The 21,056-nt window shown below is 40.8% G+C and overlaps 1 protein-coding gene across 10 annotated transcripts in view; it reads left to right on the top strand.

The window, feature by feature from the left end:
* grip1 (glutamate receptor interacting protein 1) overlaps positions 1 to 21,056 on the top strand; it is a 67,913-nt gene that overhangs the window by 36,403 nt on the left and 10,454 nt on the right. For 3 of the 10 annotated variants that reach the window (XM_082511364.1, XM_082511361.1, XM_082511365.1), the window contains exons 2-22: positions 5,251 to 5,331; positions 7,218 to 7,353; positions 8,144 to 8,289; positions 8,379 to 8,462; positions 8,534 to 8,609; positions 8,700 to 8,845; positions 9,888 to 10,035; positions 10,392 to 10,561; positions 10,865 to 11,002; positions 11,086 to 11,235; positions 11,487 to 11,673; positions 11,984 to 12,129; positions 13,675 to 13,755; positions 14,202 to 14,271; positions 14,989 to 15,134; positions 16,382 to 16,526; positions 17,386 to 17,525; positions 18,751 to 18,954; positions 19,034 to 19,187; positions 19,779 to 19,817; positions 20,111 to 20,222. In XM_082511364.1, coding sequence (XP_082367490.1) covers positions 5,251 to 5,331; positions 7,218 to 7,353; positions 8,144 to 8,289; positions 8,379 to 8,462; positions 8,534 to 8,609; positions 8,700 to 8,845; positions 9,888 to 10,035; positions 10,392 to 10,561; positions 10,865 to 11,002; positions 11,086 to 11,235; positions 11,487 to 11,673; positions 11,984 to 12,129; positions 13,675 to 13,755; positions 14,202 to 14,271; positions 14,989 to 15,134; positions 16,382 to 16,526; positions 17,386 to 17,525; positions 18,751 to 18,954; positions 19,034 to 19,187; positions 19,779 to 19,817; positions 20,111 to 20,222 — 2,699 coding nt within the window. The remainder of the gene's footprint in view (positions 1 to 5,250; positions 5,332 to 7,217; positions 7,354 to 8,143; positions 8,290 to 8,378; positions 8,463 to 8,533; positions 8,610 to 8,699; positions 8,846 to 9,887; positions 10,036 to 10,391; positions 10,562 to 10,864; positions 11,003 to 11,085; positions 11,236 to 11,486; positions 11,674 to 11,983; positions 12,130 to 13,674; positions 13,756 to 14,201; positions 14,272 to 14,988; positions 15,135 to 16,381; positions 16,527 to 17,385; positions 17,526 to 18,750; positions 18,955 to 19,033; positions 19,188 to 19,778; positions 19,818 to 20,110; positions 20,223 to 21,056) is intronic. The other 7 variants (XM_082511368.1, XM_082511366.1, XM_082511369.1 and 4 more) reach the window with 4 other exon arrangements.

The following is a 21,056-nucleotide window of genomic DNA, read 5'->3' as shown; positions in this document are numbered from 1 at the left end:
TATAAAAATGGTGTAGTGATGAGGTAGTAAAGCAAATCTGCATTCTTTCTAATTGCCACCAGTGGTGAATGCTTTGGTTCTGATATGAAGTCTGATCGTATTGACGTCTATGAGAAAATCAACCTTTTCCTGGCTTCATTTACAACCTCAGTAAATGCTTTTTTGATCAGTTTATGGTTTCATTCAGTAATTTCAGGTCATATTTAACACAACATGAAGTCCAGTTTCTAAATTATGTGGCGCTCCATCACTTCATAAACAGGTGAAATAAACTGTGAGGTTCACATATTTGAAGCTTTTAAATTGGTGACAAAGGACAAAAAGCTGCTTTAGTCGCTGACGTCCACATCTTGAGGAAGGAGTTCAGAGAAATTCAGCAGCCACTGTTTGGCCTCCACTTGAAAGCCAGGAAAGTTTGACTCTTCTTGGATTGCATGAGTAGTTTGTTCAGTTTGTTGGCAGCAGAAGACATGGAGGAAACCTGGCTGGTCTCAGAGTGTTATCTTCACACAGCCGGGTTTGGCTCTGGAGTCCACCCAGCCTCTTTGATTTTTCTTAATTATGGAAATAAGAAGAAACACTTGAACATGCGGAGCCCTGTCCTCAACTGGAAGCCAGTTAATCTGGAAGAGCTGAAATCCTCCTTTTCCAGTAAATTAGACGAGGCTTCGATGACACCTCCTGCGCTGAGATAATCATACAGACAAAGAAAGTTTTACCCCTGCTGTGTTCAAAGTCTTCACAGCTCTGGTTTTCCTTTGATAGTTCTGCTGTTTGTATTTGTTTCTTTGGGAGATTTGACTTCTGTTCAAGGTCTGCTGAAAGTTTGAGTGTTTGGAGAAATCTTTGAATGTGTTGTGAGGAGCGTTATAAATATAATTAAAAATTGAGCTCCAGCTCTCAGTGGATATTAATTATACAAGTGAAAACACAGTTCAGCTTGTGGCTGTAAAACCTTAGATGTTAGCTTTGGGAGGTTTTGTAAATGAATGTAAGTGGAAGAGGTTTATTTTAAAAATCCATGAGCTTGGCTGAACATCCATGTTTTTCAGGTTTTTAAATATCAAAGTAGAGAGCCAACATGTGAATTATCTGAATAAATAAACATCTGCTCAATTGTACAGAGAATTACAGCAGTGATTAAATTTGTTGGTGCGTAAAAGTTAAATAATTAGTAAAAATGCCATTAAAACATTTTGGTTCATTTAGCGGTGCCAGCTCATTTGCACATTAAAAGATGTTTAAAAACGTAAAATATAAAACACTTTGCACAGTCAGTACTGACAATTAACCCAAACGTGTGCATAAACCTTTAATTAAAAGTAAAACAACGTCTGTGCTCGGGAGGTAGGAAGTTTAAAAACTTGTACAAAAACAAATACATAATAATTTATGCTTAGGAAATTTAACAGTTAATCTCAGCAAAAGGTTTCCTACTAGTTTGATAATTGTTTCCTCTTTAGAGATGTGTCAATAAATGTTTTATCTTCTGAAAATGATTAACAAAAAATAATAAAAGTCAAGACTAACAGATTATGCAAGAGAATAGTCTGAATTGTATTAATAAACAATATGTAAATCTAGTAAAAGGTATTATATACATAAACCTCATATACTCTCATATACTCTTATTGTTGATATTTTTATATATGGATATTTACCATTGCTAATGCATCGTCACTTATTGTTTTATTTATTTAGTTTTGTAACTCAAATTTTTAGAAATCTTTTCATTTCCATCAAAGTATCTAAAACACATTGAACATATTTACAGTCTGGGTAATTGGAGAAAAAAAATATTTAAAATATTATTTTAAAAATAATAAATTAAATGATAATAGATGAATACAATTTTTAAGTACTAGTGTTTGGACAGTGGTTCCAAAAACTTAGTGGAGGCAGAAAATGGAAAAGAGCACCTGCCTTTATATTCTGTCAGTTTCATATTCCATGTCAGACCACACTTCCTTAGTCTTTGCCACCACTGATTCAAAGGATGTATTTATAGAAAACTGATGCTGATTGAGCTTCCTGAGACAGATTTAAAAAGGATGAGAATACGTTTTGTTTATTACTTACGATAACTGCTGTGCTTTTCATGCAGCTCCTCAGCTGTAAATATCTCCATGATTCACTTTCTGCTAAACCCCTTGAATTCTTGAAAGGACTTAAACACATTTGCTTTATATAGATCTCCCAGTTTTCTAATACAATACATTTCTCACCCGTAGGTGGCATTTATTTTTAACATTTTCTTTTTTTTATTGTTGATTTTTCAGTTTTATTGCTGTCATTTTAGTTACCTTTAATATTGTTACTTACCTAAGTAGCATGATGTACAGTTTTGTTTTGCTGTTTACTGCACATCCTAGCTGTTTATGATTTTTATTACATATAATAATCATAGATATATAAAAAAAAAATTTTTGCAGACGTTTGTGTATAAAACATGTATATTTTTTTGCGTTTTTCTTAGTTTTCTTGCATTTATTATTGTTACTCTTGAGCCCTTTCATTTATAAATTTTTACTGTTACCTGTCTTGCCTGTAGGTGGCGTTGTGTGTAATTTGCATTTCTATTGCAGCTGCTTAGTGATTCCTTATTGTCTGTTAGTGGTGAGGGCATTTTTGCAGACACATTTGACTGGTTGCATTTGTCTTGCCTGTAAGATGTGTTTATTATTATCAATATTGTTGTTGTTGTTGCTATCATGGAGTCTTTTTTTTTATATGTACCATTTCACAGCTACTCGTATTTTTCTTCCCTGATTGGACTCAAATGCTGGTTTCAGATGCTTGATATTTAAAGATGATGCATGACCTCGTTTAAAGAACTGCAGCTCAGTAATAGGAGCTAAGATTGTGTGCATGTGTGTCACAGGAGATACTGCAGCGTGTAGAATGTAGTATTATCCAGTATATGTGTGTATATGTAGATTGCACTGTAGATGGAGACAGAAAAAATGAGCTGCTGCTGCTGCTGTCCTACATCTGGAGGAGGAGGCTTAGCTTTCATCTTCAGTTTGTTATGGTGTGTGTGTGTGTGTGTGTGTGTGTGTGTGTGTGTGTGTGTGTGTGTGTGTGTGTGTGTGTGTGCGCGTGTGTGCGTGTATTACTCATGTTGTGGGGACCTAATTCTGTTTGCATGCTCATTTTGTGGGGACTCGACTTTCTTTTTGGGAACAAAAGGAAGTTCCCGAGTGAGAGTTTACCATAAAGACTTGGTATGAGGTTTGGGGTTCACGGTAGGTTATATTCAGGTTATATTCAGGAGGTGAATGTAACGTAATGGCCTCGCTGTGTTTCTGAGCTCAGCTGCTGGAACCAAACAGAATAGATCCGGAGCAGATTAGAATAAATTAGAATGACATAAAATAGAGCCAAACGCAGAACTAAAATAGAACAACACCACACTAAAGAGGAATAAAAAGGAGACAAAACTGAAGATTAGCATTTAATTAATAATAGAAGTATTCACTTCACAGGCAATATGCGTATCTTCCCGAGTTTTCCCCTCTTTCAGGTGGATCGTCAGATTTAATAAGAGGGTTTGATCAAATGCTGTTCAAGCCTGTACCTGGTGTCAGGTGCAGTAGATGATAGGAGAGTCTCACCTGTTGTAAACTGGGAATAAACAGTCAAACCACTCCATCCAGATATATCTACATGACATCATGCTTTTAGCGTGATGACATCACCGGCGGGATCTCCCGGTGGGCTGCTGAGATTGGTGCAGACTTAGCTGGACCACCTCTGCTCTCCACAGGGATTGGTCGCTGTGCTGATGAGGTAACCGCTCTCTGGCTGTGGCTTCTTTATTCATGAGTTGACAGACTGCTCAGCAGCTGTTCAGGCTGAGAGCAAGACACACCAGTGGTCAGGAGAAATCTCCTTCAGAGCTTTGCTGGACGATGATGATGAGTAAAAGAACCTGAAGGCGAGCATACTAACGTGTTCGCTGTTTAGCTCATCCCTGATATGTTTTTCTGTGGTGGAAGCTCTGCACTGTCTGATGATGATGGTGAGTACAGATGCATTATGGGAGCCTGGTGTGGGGATACTGTCTGAGGTAATCTGTGTCAGAACTCAGCAGGTTTAATTTTAGAGTTTCACAACTAGTTAAAGGAAGCTTGGTTAAGCTTCTAAACATAATGGATAATGAAAAATAGTTAAAGGATGAACAGTTTGACTTTTGAAACCAGTTGGATGAATTGGTGGAGCATTTGAACCTGCTGAAGGAACCAATGAATTTTTATATATTGGAAACGGCCACTGGTTGTATATTTGTATAGTTTAAATTAAATTGTTGGATTAACTTTTGAAATCTCCTGTTGTCTCCAAAACCAGTTGATTGAACTGGAGCTTGCTAAAGGAAGCAGTCAAGGAAAACCAGTTTGCCATTTTAGTCTGGATCCATGTAGAGGACGTAGTAAAGCCTCTTAAACACTTTAGGACCAGGAACTGAACCGTCTCCATTTCAATTAAAGGAACTAGTTGCTTTTTGAATGTAGGGGCAGTGAAAGCATTTAAAAACAGTGATGAGAACTGGTAGAACCTCAGAACCAGTTTGTGGGACAATTGTGGAATATATCCAGTTAGATGTACCGCCAGGTACACTGTTGATAAACTGGATATAGTTTAGAATCACTTTGAAGGACCAAAACTTTGGAAACGCGTCATGATTTTTTGTGAGGTATATGTCCAGCTAGAGGTGGTTCTACGGGTTTAAAAACAAGTCAGAAAAACCGGGCTGGTTAGTAGGTTTGAATTGGTAAGGGTCGCTTAGAGGAAAAATCTGGGCTTGGAGACCAGTTGAAGAAATTGGTTTATGTTTATACCCAATTACAGACACTAGTGGAGTCTCCAAACCAATCAAACAGACCATGTTGATGAGATGGTAGAGGTCAGATACCAATATTGAGGAAGGTCTGTAACCATTCTGTCAAAAAATCCCAACTATTTAACCAGTTTTTAGGAAAGGCTTTAAAACTAGTCAAAGGACCCGATTGATCCAGTTAGATCTGGTTAGAAACAAGTTAGAGTAAATGGTTAAGGTCTGGTACCTTCTACAAGAGGAAATGGAGATTTGGACTCAGTGCAAGGTGATGATGGGGGTTTATATGCCATCAGAGCCACTGTCTCCAAACTATTGAAAAGAACCTGCCTTATGAGGCGTTACTTCTAGCTACTGGAACCAGTTAAAGTCTGGATCCAGTCTGTAATATTCTTGCATGTCTCCTTGTGTTCCAGATGAAGGGCCGTACACGAAACACTCCGCCGGGTCGCGACCTCCAGATGGAGCGCTGGCCATCAGGAGGCAGAGTATACCAGGTAACAAACATTTTTATAATCAAAGTGTCTGAATCCACCAGCTGAGCTCATTAACACAGCTGAAAATAGAGCACGCTCAGAAACAGCTGATGTTTCCCATTTTGTGACCTGAAGAGGAAGATGCTTGCAGTCGCAGTTTATCTCCTCCCACCTGGAGCTGGTGTCCTACTTGTGATGTCTTTGTGCTACAATCAAAAATTCTGTGAGAATAAAAATTGCATCACTGATTTGGAGAGCCGTCAGACTGACGTCAGAGACAGCCTAGGGATGATATCGTAGACGTCAGAACTTCAGTTTTAGGTCTTTCCTCAGCTCTTAGTATAAGTGGGTGCCTTTGCTAGATTAGAAAGACTTTGAGGGACATAAGTGTACTGTGATTGGTCAAATGTATCAGTGCAGCATTGGTAACCGCCCTTAAAAATGAAACTAACCAATATTAGCTGATAAGCTTAGCACCCTCTTCTTCAAATATGGTCATTTCTTACTCCAAAAACACCAGAGCTCTAATACTGAAGCTTGAAAACACGGATTGTAGAAACGAGTGGGTGACATCGTAGAGGCTAAATCATCATATACAGTCTGGATTTCCTAGCCCAGATACCCCTGATGTTAAACTCTTTAACAAAGCTCTGTTCCTTTGAGGGAAACTTTGTGCTGCTTCCTTCAGCGTAAAGCTAACTTTAAACCCCCCCCCGCGCTGCTGACACCAGCGCCGCTGCAGGAAACTTGTTCATCTTGTTTTTTTTATCAGAGATTTGAGGGTTTTCTATTTCCGAGTGTGAGTCAGCTGTGCCGTTTTCGAAAAGTTGAAAAGGGCGCTGCTGCTTTTTTTGTAAAGCCTCTTTGGAGGAGGAAGATGAGTGAAGAGGAGACGATGATGGTCACTGCCAAAGACTGATCGTCTTAATCCTGCCTGTATGAAAGAGGATGAACCTGATTTCAGTTTCATTACCTTATAACTGGTCACAGCCCATCGTAGCAGGTCTGATCTGAAATTCTCTCTCTCTCTGTCTCTCTCTCTCTCTCTGTCTCTGTGTCTCTCTCTCTCTCTCTCTCTGTCTCTCTCTCTCTCTCTCTCTGTCTCTCTCTCTCTGTCTCTGTCTCTCTCTCTCTCTCTGTCTCTCTCTGTCTCTGTCTCTCTCTCTGTCTCTCTCTCTCTCTCTGTCTCTCTCTGTCTCTCTCTCTCTCTCTGTCTCTCTCTCTCTCTGTCTGTCTCTCTCTCTCTGTCTCTCTCTCTCTCTCTCTCTGTCTCTGTGTCTCTCTCTCTCTCTCTCTCTCTCTCTGTCTCTCTCTCTCTCTCTCTCTCTCTCTCTGTCTCTGTCTCTCTCTCTCTCTCTGTCTCTGTCTGTCTCTCTCTCTCTCTCTGTCTCTGTGTCTCTCTCTCTCTCTCTCTCTCTCTCTCTGTCTCTCTCTCTCTCTCTCTCTCTGTCTCTGTCTCTGTCTCTCTCTCTCTCTCTCTCTCTCTCTCTCTCTGTCTCTCTCTCTCTCTCTGTCTCTCTCTCTCTCTCTCTGTCTCTCTCTCTCTCTGTCTCTCTCTCTCTCTGTCTCTCTCTCTCTCTCTCTCTCTCTCTCTCTCTCTCTCTCTGTCTCTCTGTCTCTCTCTCTCTCTGTCTCTCTGTCTCTCTCTGTCTCTCTCTCTCTGTGTGTGTGTTAAATATTTCATCTGTTTGATGAAATATAGATGGATGACAGAACAGAGGATGACTTCATTTCTCCTTTTATCCAGATTATTATTTATTTTTTCCATGCTTAAATAAAGAGAGTAGAAGCTATGCAGTCAAGAAGAAGAAAAAGCAAATAGGAATAATTTTTACTGGAAGAAGAAAAGAAAAAAATCCTTAATGGCGAGGCAGAGCATTCAGTTCATCCCATGTCCCTTTTTGCAGATGAGTTTCGGGGATGCACGGTGGTGGAGTTGATGAAGAAGGAGGGGACGACGCTCGGGCTGACAGTTTCAGGAGGAATCGACAAAGATGGGAAGCCTCGAGTTTCAAACCTGCGGCAGGGAGGCATCGCGGCCCGGTAATGTCTTCTACATCTGGTCTTTGTGTTTTTAGGACTTGAGCCAAAAAACAAAGAATCGCCATTGAGACTAACTTTGGAGTTGTGCCAGGTATTTTCAGTTGTTTAAAGGGATGAGCAATCTGATATAAGATATTAAAAAGACAAAACGTGTTCTACATCACTTTGTACTTAGTGAAAACCTATAGATTACATGAATATTCCACATAGTGGGCTCCAGGGGTGGCTGTAGCCTGTAGCTCAGGTGGTAGAGTGGGTCATCTACTGATCGGAAGGTTGGTGGTTCGATCCCTGGCTTCCCCAGTCTGCATGCCAAATATCCTTGGGCAAGATACTAACTAACTTTTACTGTGAAGGTTTCTGGTCGGACGTTTTTAAAGTTTTACTAACGCTCAGTGGGTAGTCGATGAGTATTTGCAGACAAATCTGCATATTCCATGCAAACTGAAAGAACCCTTTTTGTGACTGAGTTTACCTAGAGACAGCCAGCAACCTCCAGCAACCCCTCTTTAACCAGCCTGATAATATATATTTTTCTCAGCCGTTACCCTCTAGGCATAGGTGACTGGGCTGCAGCAGGAGCCTGCAATGTACGATCAACTACCAGCTACAAAGCGACAATGAGCAAAAATGACACAGAACACTTTGGGTGACTGATTAATGGATATTGGTGCAGCAGTGGCAGTTATTAATGTTTAGCAGCATCCTTTCTGGAACAGCCTCTTCTTAAACGAACTCATTAAGGTTTGATTAAGTAAAATTAAAGCTGATGTTTTGGCTGTTTGCTCAGGAGTGACCAGCTGAACGTGGGCGACTATATCAGGTCTGTCAACGGCATCAACCTGGCCAAGTTCAGACACGATGAGATCATCAGTCTGCTGAAGAACGTGGGTGAACGGGTCGTCTTGGAGGTCGAGTACGAGCTGCCGCCTGTCTGTAAGTTCTGCCAGCAGAAGACGTGTACACTCAGCTGCACCCGGCCGGCTGCAATGTTGACGTGTTGTTGATGTTCTGGTGTGTTGCAGCGGTGCAGGGGTCAGGGGTCATGTTTAAGAATGTGGAAGTCACGCTTCACAAAGAAGGAAACTGCTTTGGTTTCGTCATCAGAGGTGAGGCGAGTTCTGTTTGTGTGTTTAGAATAAATCAAAATAAACATGGTGATGTGACCGCGTGTTTGCAGGTGGAGCCCATGAAGACAGGAACAAGTCCCGTCCCATCGTCATTACAACCATCCGGCCAGGCGGCCCAGCAGACCGGTACGTGGCCTCTGACCTGTCTGTCTGATTTTTGTCCCTTGGGAGCCTTTGTACAGACTAAAAACTGTTCTCTTTCTCTTTTACCTGCAGGGAAGGAACCATCAAGCCAGGTGATCGGTTGTTAAGCATTGATGGGATTCGTCTCCATGGCAGCACACTTTCAGAGGCCATGAGCATCCTGAAGCAGTGTGGACAGGAGGCCACGCTGCTGATTGAGTATGACGTCTCCGTGATGGGTCAGTCATCAGTGTCCCCTCCCAGCAGAGCTTAAAGCGTTAATCAGTTAACATCAGAACTGTGCAGGAAAAGGAGAAGGTTGTGGGGATTCAAGCTGAAATCTTGCTTGTACTGGTTTTGACATTTATTGTTATTAAATTTGAAATTACATTTAATGGAAAGTTTGGGTAGAGGTAGGTTGCCAGGGGGCTTACAGATGAGAAACGATGCCAAACAGTGTGCCAGGACTGCAGCTGAGCTCGAATTTGTGTCCATCCTGATATGTGGATATTAGATACAATTTTGAGATGTTCATTGAATGACAAAAGCAATTTAAAGAAGTAAGTTTGTGTTCTGCAGAACTCATTAATGTTTTTCTGTAAGTAGAAAAATAATAAGAGAGTAGACCATAAGTATGTCCCAGGAAACCAGTCAGTTTAAATGGACTGTATCAATTCTGCCAAGATGATTGGTCAAACGTTTAGCCCGAATTATGGCAGAAACATGGTTTTTTTTAGGGGCACTGTGGAGTAGAGAAAATCCAAAATAAATTCAAACTTGTGCAGCTAATTTTATTTATTTATTTATTTATTTTTTATGTAATTAAAGATGTATGCTGCACAATCATTTAACCCTGGAAAAAGAACAGTTACTAATAGATACTGGAATTTCCATAACACTCATGCACATGATTAAGTCGATATAGACTTTTGATCCCAACTGTATTATGTGAAGTCCTGTTCTTGGTTAACGTTAACATTAGGAAACAGTGCATGAGAAGTATTATTTTGTATTTATTATCTGAAACCCAAAATGTGATTTTTGGTTAAAATAAAAGATCATTTGTACTTTGTACTGTGTAGAGTAAAATTCTAAAAATTTACCAACATGTAAAGAAGAGTATCATCTGAATTATAAAGATTTCAGATGATTAGTTTATTTGGAACTTTTACATAAAATTAAACAGGACCCAGGATGGAACCCTGATGAACACCGTTTGGACCGTTTGTAAATTACACGATGTAAAAACTGTAAAAACTTTGTCTGTTTTCCCTCCTTCAGACTCTGTTGCCACGGCATCAGGGCCGCTGCTGGTTGAAGTTGCCAAGGTGGCAGGGTCTAGCCTGGGTGTGGCCCTGTCCACCTCCATGTTCTGCAACAAGCAGGTCATCATCATCGACAAGGTCAAACCAGCCAGTATAGCAGACAGGTATCTAACCTCTGACCCTGATGCTGTTTTACTGTTTTAACTGCATTGTTTTATTATTATTATTTATTGATTTCACGTATTGAGCATCGTTCCAGCTGCTTTCATTTTGCCTAAAGTGGAATTTCAGCTTATTAACTAATATTACCACCGTTTTCTTATCTTATTATTTGATTCTATGTAAATTTGGTTATTTTAACCACCTTGTCATCTTTCAGCTTCATTCAGTCACACTTTAACTTCAGTATTTGTGCAGAAACTGAAATATTTTGTTGCACTTTTAACTGCAGAAATTTAACTTATGAGTTTTGTCCAAGTTCAGGTTTAAATTCTCTGTTTATTTTTGTGTTTTTGTGTAGGTGTGGTGCTCTTCATGCAGGAGATCATATCCTGTCCGTTGATGGGAAGTCGATGGAGTTTTGTTCCCTGGCTGAAGCCACTCAGCTGCTTTCTGCTTCCTGTCAGACCGTCCGCTTGGAGATCCTGCCACAACACCAGACCCGACCAGCCCTGAACGCACCACAGCACGGTATAAACGTACACACATCACATCCGACAAGGCCCTGAATGCACCACAGACCAGTATAGACACACACACACACACACACACACACACACACACACACACACTCAAGAGGCCCTATAAAAGATTATGTGAAGAGAGGAGTAATCTTTTATAAAGCCGTGAAAGACACACACCTGTGTATGCATGACAGTTCCTCATCTGGCTTCCCAGTGAGGTATCTCGATGCTGTGATCCAAGCACCTGCCTCACCTTTGACCTTTCCTCTTGTCTTAACCTAAACACCCTCCTCTGTGTGTGTCTGTGCAGTCAAGGTGCAGCGTAGTCCCCGCCCCCTCCCCTGGGAGACCGGAGGCTCTGCCCCTATCCTCCCCCCCTACCACTACAACACATACCACCCTGACCAATCAGGCGCCAGATCGCACAACCGCCATACAAACAATCCTCGTACGTGCACCTCTCTCACTCTCTCTCATGTTTTCTGTTGAGAGAGAGAGACCTTTCCTCATCAGCCCTCTCTCTTTCTGCAGCGCTCAGCCACTCCTTCTCTCCAGGCTCCATGTCGGCCTATAGCCTCTCCTCCCTCAACATGAGCACCCTGCCCAGGAACATGTATCCCACAAGTCCACGGGGCACACTGATGAGGAGGAAGGGCAAGAAAAAGGACTTTAAGAGCTCCTGTGAGTCTGTCTCCAAATCCAACAAATCTTATTATTTTATTAGCTGGTTTTAGACATGAATTCATAACATGACCAATAATGACCAACAAAATGTAAAAAAACATTACAAACCCTTAAACCATGACATTTTAATATGAGCTTGCACCCTCTAACAGCGTATGTATGACAGAAAACAAGGACAGGACTGAGGTGCTGTCACAGGACGGGAGGAAAATGAGACTAAAAAATAGAATAATCTTTGTTTCTGGCAGTGTCCCTGGCGTCCAGCACTGTGGGTCTGGCCGGTCAGGTAGTCCACACGGAAACCACCGAGGTGACGCTGCTTGGCGACGGCATCATGGGGTTTGGCCTGCAACTGCAGGGAGGAGTGTTCGCCACGGAAACGCTGTCATCCCCGCCACTTATTGCCTACATCGACCCCGACAGCCCCGCTGAGAGGTAAACACACTGACACAGCTATGATGGCTTTAAAAAAATTTTGAGAAAAAATTCTTTTGCCCTTGCTTCTCAGATTTGAACTTTCCCCCCCAATTTTCAGTTTTTTTTGTGAAATTTGGAAATATTTAATATTTTGTCTTTATTGATAATCATGGTAACATATATATAATTTTTATTTTCTATATCGCAGCTTTGCATTTTATGTTTGCAGCACCAGTTCAAAATGCCATTACCTCATGTCCTTCTGTACAGACTCTACAGTATTGTAAGGAGAGCTCCAGTGATCAGATATTTGTGTATATATGTGTAGGTGTGGCATCCTGCAGATCGGTGACAGGATCTTATCCATAAACGGCGTTCCAACCGAAGATTCGACCCTTGAAGAAACCAATCAGCTTCTCAGAGACTCGTCCATCACTGCTCAGCTCACACTGGAAATTGAGTTCGATGTAGCTGGTAAAAAAAAAAAATCATTTTATCAGAATTGTGTTTTCATGCTTCTGATCAGCACTGAAAACTGTGCTTGTTGATGAATGTCTGTCTGCTGGGCAAAGACATCTGTTTTCTGTGTCGTCGTGTTTTGGCTGACTGACTGCCAGTCTGTGTTTGGTTCTGCTTCTCTGTAATTTGTCAGACTCTTTGTGGATGTAACGTACTCCAGCTGGTGTAAATAACCACCTACGCCTGAGTTTAATAGAACGACACAACAAGCTGTCAGTAGTGACTCACAGGCATATTGTATGATTTGTAGCTGCAGGACGGTTAACTGTATGAGATGTCATTTACAGGACAGTCAGAGTCACTATTTAACCAAAAGAAGAATATAGACCGTGGATGTTATTTCCCAGAGAAACATAAGGCTGAGAAAATTTTCCTCACTTCCTGAAAGCATCATAACTGAAGTCAGTCCAAGGGGACATCTTCCAAAACCTGCAAGGAGCCAAATACTACAATCATTTATTTTACAAATCTCTATAATGTCATCATCTATGCTGATTGATTTTATGGAAAGTGAGTAATAGATAATCTTTACACAGGATAATTCAACAAGAACAGATCAATTTAGCTTTTTTTAATAATTAGAAGATCATCTGGATTTTCAGTTTTAACATGAGTTCTTAACAGTGCTTTGGATATTCAGAATAAAGGGACCAAGCAGTGGATGTATGTTTATGAACATGCTCATAGCCAGTTATAAACAAAGGCTTATGTAAAAGATTAACTCCCAATTTATTTTGTGATGTCCAGTCTACTGTACCGAATGGTAGCGAAGAAGCGATATAGCTATGCGTCATCTAATAATGGTGAAGTTAAATGTTACGTCACCTACTGTCAGCATCTACGGCCAGTGTGAATCTGTAGCAGTCTTTTTTTGTCTCTATCAGTCAGTGTTGATATTAACAATTAATAATCTCAATACTTCACTTAATAAATTAATAAAATGTACAAATGGACAGCACAAAAGACTTCCTGAACATTCTTAACATAATAGCTGCAAAACAGACAGATGTCATCACAAATGGTGCATTAAAGATTTTTGACTTGCAGGAAAGATTTTTATGTATGATCACCTCTAAGTTTTGAACTTTGATCTTCTATAAACATTTGAGAGCATGATGTGTCCTCTAAGTTATGTAGAATCAGGTTTAATACATGGACAGCTAACATATACGTCGTACCTATGAGCTCACTTTGTGATTAATCATTGACTGTTATTGAAATTGTTTTCCACATGTCTGCTGAGGTCTCTGAGTAAAAAATATTTCTATTTCTTCCTGTATTTATAACCGTTAAACCAAGTGTGAGTAAGATTGAAACCCTGGTTCTCATCAAGCCAGGCAGGACTGTATACAGAGCGTATGATTAAAGCCTCGAACAGAAGCTTAATCACCTGATTCTGACTGAGAAGATGTTGAGCAGAAAGCCTTTATTCCTCTTCTGATGTATTTCACAGTAAATTAAACATTTCTACTGCTGAAATGTCTCCATCTTTCTGCACAGAGTCAGTCATCCCCAGTTCAGGGACGTTCCACGTAAAGCTCCCAAAGAAACCAGGAGTGGAACTGGGAATCACCATCAGCTGTAAGTAAAGAGAAACGACTACGCAAACACGTACACTAATGTGAGGTCGCTACTGTGGATGGTTTAGATGGACTTTATTAGTAACACAGCTCTGTGTTAATTATTGATTAAGAAAGAGTGCCAATGCCAAAACAAGCAACTAGAATATTATAAAAGTCTTTTTATTGTCAGTGACAGTAGTTTTATTTTTTATTAAATGATTTAATTTGGTGATTCATCATGTTTACACATCGGGGAAATTAAATTTTCATTCTGAAAGACAATTTCATCAGACCAGATCCAGCCCGACCTCCTCTTGGGTGTCACTTCAATATTACATTTCCTGCTTTGATTTTACTTTTCCCCTTTAACATTTAATCGTTACTTCTGGTTGTAGTGGTGTAAACAGGTTTAATTATTTACAGTTTTCTGTTTCATCTTCAACTCGTCTCTTTGTGTGTCTGCAGCTCCGTCCAACAGGAAACCAGGTGATCCTTTGATCATCTCGGACATCAAAAAAGGCAGCGTCGCACACAGGTGACACAAACTATGGCTAAACTAACTCTAATCCAGCCTTAAACCTAACCGAGGCTGAACTCTACACACAGTATGTGAGGCTAAAATAAAACAGTGTCAGCTGTGTTAAACCTCAGACTGCCGCCTGTACGTGTTTGGCTAATTAGGCTAACGGTCCAGGCCTGTGCATGTCGTGGTTTGTAGGTCATGTGTTTTGGACTGTGAAGCAGAATATGAGCTAAAGGGCTTCTGCTGGCAGGTAGCATCTGTTTACTCTGCAGGACTTTTAGAAACAGGAAGCAGAGGACTAGTTATAGACCTTCATACGGAAAAGAAAGTGCCGGCAGTTTTACAAGATTTTGGACCAATTTCAGAGGATATCTTCCAGCTTCGATGTCCTTTACAAACTAAAAAAGAACTGATATTAGGTAAAATGATTGGGATTAATTTTCCCAAAATGTAAACAAATAAAGCCTAAAAAATTGGTTTAAGTTGTACCTCGTGGTTTAAACCCAAAGCAATATCTTCACTCCTATTTCATGTACAAGTTAACATATCTTCATGTAAAATTTGTAAGGTTATATTTCATATGTTGAAGAACTGATATTAATGCAAAATTCCATCCTGTCCATAAAGCAGATGCACTGCAGTCATGATTATGATAATATGACATAATAACGATCTCAGCTGACTTCTTTATTAAACTTGTTCCTCTAATTTACCTGAATGTGTTTTCAGGACGGGGACGTTGGAGCTGGGAGACAAGCTGCTGGCCATTGATAACATCCGTGTGGAGAACTGCTCCATGGAGGAAGCTGTTCAGATCCTCCAGCAGTGTGAGGAGCTCGTCAAACTGAAGATCCGCAAAGATGAAGACAACTCTGGTATCGCTTTTAAGTCTATTCCCAAAAGCAAGAGGCCGAGTGATAAACCAGCTTTCAGGGATGCCCACAGTATCATTAATCCTCCTTAAAAAGAACCTCTAGAGTCGTTCCGTGGTGACCTACTTGCCAACTTTAATAAGCTGTGGGACCTTTCCAAATTCTCCTCAAAAGATCATATTTAAAGAGCTTTAGCAACACCAACAGTCACACCTAAATCCTTTTGAATAAGTGAAAAGACAGTGGTACTTAAAAGCATGTAGGAGCCAAACTGGTGCTCATAAAATCTTCACTAATCTTCTGACAATCCTGAGATCTTTAGCATCTTTATGACAGTTTTATTGTACTTTAGAGAGTCCTGATGGGGTCCTAAACTCTCTAGATCAATAGCTGATTTGAAATCATTTGTCTTGTATCATTTTAAGTTAAACTTAAAACCTCTTTAAACATGAAATCTAATCGTAACTTGATCACAACCTGACTGTCAGGAGTCTTCGAGGACTAGAAACTAATCCATTATTCTTGAAATCTTCTTCCAAAAAATGAATGTTCTCAAAAACATTTAGGATCTTGTTGGTGATCTTCAGGATGGCCAAATTCTTTCAAACCTTATCAGTGACTCTAAGGGACCAGCACAATCTTAAGTATCTTCAACACCAACTAGAACATCCCTGAATCCTTCAGGACCCCATTCATATTTTCTAAATCGACTCGATCGTCCATAAGGACGAACAGAAATTTACTAAGGTACTACTAGAACTACTACTACTAGATGTAGAGCCGGATCGTCAACCGTCCTAAAGGACGACTGGAAAGCAAACTGTTTGCTTGAAATCTGCCATCAACTCCTCAAGGACTCTCAAGTGTCTTACCAGGGTGGCTCTTCTTTTCAAAACTAACTCAAACATTGCTGAATACTTTGACCTTGATTGAGGATTTCACTAAACTTATGGCAGACCCTGGACCTTGATAACCTTTAGAACATTTTAATGGCGATATAGATCCCAGTCAAGGTTTTCTAAATGTCCTCAGCCGCTCTTAAGGGTACACAGGGCCCTTAAGTCCCTGAAAACCTACTCAAGGTTTAAAGGAGGTGTCTAATGCTACTTTCAGGACAAACGTTGCACTTCTGGCTTAGTTTTAGCGTGTTTTAGTCTGTGTCACCACATCATCCCTTCCCATGCCATCTTCTCCTGATCATCTGTTCACCACTGACCTTATGTGGAATCAATCTTTATTGAATGTTCCAGATGAACAGGAGGTGTCTGGCAGCATCATTTACACAGTGGAGCTTCAACGCTATGGTGGTCCGCTGGGAATCACCATCTCAGGCACCGAGGAGCCCTTCGACCCCATCATCATCTCCTCTCTGAGCAAGGGGGGGCTGGCAGAGAGGTGCACGCACATGAACTCTAATTACATTACATAAAAAATTAATTACAGGTCACACCTGTAGAAAACATGTCAAGGTTGTGGATTATTTAATCACTTAATCAGCACATCTAGTTTTCTGTTCTTTTCAGCTATTTGGAGGATCGCATTTATTCACTATAAAGTGCCATAAATAGATGTTTATTATTATTATTATTATTATTATTATTATTATTATTATCATTAGTGCAGGCTCTATTGTCTTTAGTAGTTCCCTGCTGGTGTTATGTATGATTCTGGATTAGTATTAAATACATTCTGTGCTTAATACGGCATTTTATTTACAGAAACTCAGACACTAAGAAGCTTAGAACCAGGGTTGTTTGTGTAAACGCCATCTTTATGTCAAAGGTCGTAAACAGAGGAAATGCTAAAGCTGGCTGCCTAAATCTGAGGGATTATGTTTAATGATGTATAAAATAAGAAATACAGTATCAGCGCAGGCCATCTAAATGGTCTCACTATAAAAAATTAAGGAAATTTTAAATAAGAAAAGATTTTTCATCTTTCTAAAAATAACATCAGTGACTGGAGGAATGAAATATGGAGTGAAACCGTGACAGACATGATAAGCTTAGGATGCCAGATGAAGTGGAGAGTGTCGCCCTCTGCTGTTTAAAAATAATTATTTTCCTCATCATCAATTGGGTTTTCACCTCTTTCCTACAGAAATGATTCTCATTTCTATTTTGTGTATAAGTATATTTGTGTTTCCCTGAGACTGTTAACTCAGTTCCAGTCTTCTTTAAAGTCTTGTCAAGTATGATTTTTGAGTTGCTGAACCCTGAGTGTATATTTCTGTGTGTTTTGGTGTTGTTTACAGGACTGGTGCGATCCATGTAGGCGACCGTATTCTTGCGATCAACAGCAGCAGCCTGAAGGGGAAACCTCTGAGTGAAGCCATCAGTCTGCTGCAGCAGGCGGGCGAGACGGTCACGTTGAAGATCAAGAAGCAGGGAGAACGTACGTAGACGCTTTTTTCACACCATAAACACCGTTCATAATCACAAGCATCAACAGCAAATGCAAAACACAAGGAAATGAGATTCACATCAAGAGCCAGGCTTGTGTAGTGTGTCTCATACAGCTTACTTAACCAGTAACAATCACTCAGTAGCCTTTATAAACTATTAATAAAGCAGAATAATTCACGACCAACTGTTTCACCAGCTTTGGACATTTAATTGTAACAAATATGTCCTGATATAAGAGCAAAATAATAACTTATAAGTTTTGTTCTTGCACACAAGCAGCCCACAGACTGTTTTCTAGTCCTGATCTTACAGCAGCTGTGTGGGAGTTTTCATTTTAAACAGAAAGAAAAGTAAAAGCTTTTTGATCGTGCAGTTACCTGTACCAAACTGCCAAGCCTTCTGCTGTGAAACCGGCTGCACATGAAAAGGAAACCTCCTTTTACAGCTCCATGGCTTTAAGATGGCCTCAGAGAGACACATTGTGCAGTGGCTGAATGCATCGTTCCACTTCAGCGACTTTCTGAAGCCTCTGTTCCCCCTCTGTGACTCAAATGATTCAAACATCAAAATATCAGCACCAGTTATGATCTTTGAAAAAAAGAAACTGACAACCCAGTCTCCCTCCTCGGCATCAACTTTCCTTTTTATTGCTTTGTGTTTTATCCAGCTTGAAGTTGTGGCGGTGGTTTGGATGTTAAATCGAACAGTCAGACTTTAAGCTTTAATTCAGGCTGTTTGACAAAGTTAAACATTAACTGTTCAAGAATTAGAACCATTTTTATAAACAGTCCTCCACAGAGCACATGTTGAATATAATTTACCGTAATTTAAAGATTTCATTAGGGAAGTTTTATAACCTGCACTTTTATGCCATCGCTGCTGTTAACACCTCATGGAGAGGTTTGAATGATGGTCGTTATTTGTACAGGTCATTAAGTGGCTCCATAGTTTGGTGGTGCAAACTAGCACCCAACAAGCGAAAAGTCCCCTTTTCAGTCCCTTCTTTTCTGTCTGGAAGGGAATAAAGCTCCCGAATCAAAGATGCAGAGCTACCCATAACACTGTGGCGACCCCTTGCGGTAGGGGAAGAGTTGAACGTACAGCTCATTAAAGGGACGGGACACAGTGTCACTTCCAGTGGAGTTACAGATTTACACATTTATATTCACGAACGCACATTGGTGGTTTGACAAACGTACTCCGTCTGTCTGCAGTGTCAAGCCCAAAGTCTTGCGTGATTGGTTCGGGTCTGGGGCCAGGAGTGGGGCCTAACCTGGAGAACCAGGATGGGGAGGAGGAGCCTGTTGTCATGGTTGCACCTCCGACAAGCCAGAGAGCATTCAGCACACTGCCGTCCGTGGACAGCGCTGTGGAGTCCTGGGATGGATCCAACATGGACAGCAGCTTCACCACCCCAGGTAGGGACCGACCTCTGACCTCTGCTGACCTCATTAATGCCTCAGTAATGAAACACTTCTCCTTTGCTGGTGTGTGTAGCTCCTACTTTTCAGTCGTCACTGTACAGTTTCCACGAGTGGCGCAGCGCCAAGACAAGCAACAGCCAATCATCATCTTCCACTCGCCAGAGAGCCAATCCACTGTCGGATCTGGGTCTGAATGACGATGATTGGGACCGGCCACCTCTCGGAGGGTGAGAGACTGAGTGAACGGCACAGTGAAAAACATAAAAGCTTGAGTAAAGAAAACTGTAATAACCTTTGTTATATAACAGACAGTATTCAACTGTTCCAGGTTTAATCAAGCTGTTTTCAGGGCTTAAAGTACTTTGATCAACACAATTATTCAAAACTGTTACAGAGGAGGGAGAAGGATTAATATGCTTTTCATACTAGTTTTGAGCAGCCACTTATGCCACATAGTGATTTCCAAATTTACTCAGAATGCAATTTTTCAAGTTTTCTCCCATGAATTATCAGATACAGATGAAATACTGAGGGTACAGATACTCGATCCTCCTCCTCTACATCACAAACTGGCGCAGTTCACTGAAACTATGACACTGATGCTCAAACTGTGTGATAAGATCAGTCTAAACAAACTCAGCTTGCCTAGTATGTGTATACCCTTAAACCCAGAAGCACATCAGAAGAGAGGCCTGAAGATGGATGTGCACGGATACATTTTGCAGCATATCTTTTGTAGCTGTTAGCATTCCTCATCCAGAACAATGGAGTATGTAGCACTGAGCTAACAGCAATAACAGTAGTGTGTCTTTCTGCAGAGGCTGTAATCTGCCCAGCGGTCTAATCTCTGACAGCAGGTACCACAGTGACCTTTGACCTTTAACCCTTCACACACAGTCTTCTGTGACACCCAGTAACCTCCAGCAGATACCCTCACTTGGTGACCTTTAACCCCCGGCACACCGATATCAATACCTGGTGGATGTGTATGTCATCACTGCCCATGCCCCCTCCTGTTAAAAAAACACTCTCCAGCATGACCACTAGCTTCCTGTGTGTGTGTGTGTGTGTGTGTGTGTGTGTGTGTGTGTGTGTGTGTGTGTGTGTACCCATCATGCTGACTGGTTAACCTGTTACCTTTCCCTCTCAGGTTTAATGTGGGACATGATGGGACAGAACCAGACCAGGAGGAGAACTTCTGGTCTCAGGCTCTGGAGGACTTGGAGACCTGTGGACAGAGCGGCATCCTCAGAGAGCTGGAGGTGAGGAACGCCACGAAATCTACTATAGTGAGAAGTGTTAGCAGTAGAAGAAGTATTTACAGTAAGAGTTGAGTATTAGCAGGAGTAAGGCTTCTGAAATTTTTATTCAGCAAATGAAGAATTCTCAGATGCTAATGCCTTTCTGCATCGCCCTCTGGTGTATGGATACCAGCACCTACACTGTGAAGTTTGATAGGCTGGCTTTTCTCAAAGAAGATATAGAAAAAATGTTGAAAAGATGATGGATTAAGGCTCATTTTTTAACCTTCTGGAGTTGAGTTTATTTGGTTTTTGATTTTACTTTCAATAAAATCTCACATGTATGTCTTTACAGTTATTTTCCATTTTGACATACTGTATTAACACAATTGACCTAAAATCACACACACAAAAAAAATCAGAGTTGCAACAGTTAGACTTTATTAGTGTGAAAACCACAAACATTGAAATGCAAATATAAATTGTAAATTTCAAATTGTACAAATGTGGTAGTTATTTACATTAAATTCCTGTCTACCATAAGACAAGGGGGCACATCACAGGCCTGACACCTTGAAGGTGTAGAAACTCCTCCTGTGGATCACCAGGAGACAGCGTTTACGCTGCAGTCTGCCATTGGTGGATTGTTGACTGGCATCTGTGACATTCAGTAGTCGTCTCAATGTTATGACACACAAAACAAAAAAAAAAACTACCCTACACACTAAGAACTAGTGGTGCAACGGATCACGGCTGATCCGTTATCTGAACCAATCCCACTCCACGGTTCGGCACGCACGTGATCCGAAGATTCAAAAAAGTATGTGTATGGTGCGCGTGGTCAGTCTGTTAAGC

Source organism: Aulonocara stuartgranti, assembly GCF_965226115.1.
Source record: "Aulonocara stuartgranti genome assembly, chromosome: 17".
Classification (NCBI taxonomy): Eukaryota; Metazoa; Chordata; class Actinopteri; order Cichliformes; family Cichlidae; genus Aulonocara; species Aulonocara stuartgranti.
The sequence above is the reverse complement of the archived record's forward strand: the minus strand, read 5'-3'. Positions and strand labels throughout refer to the sequence as shown.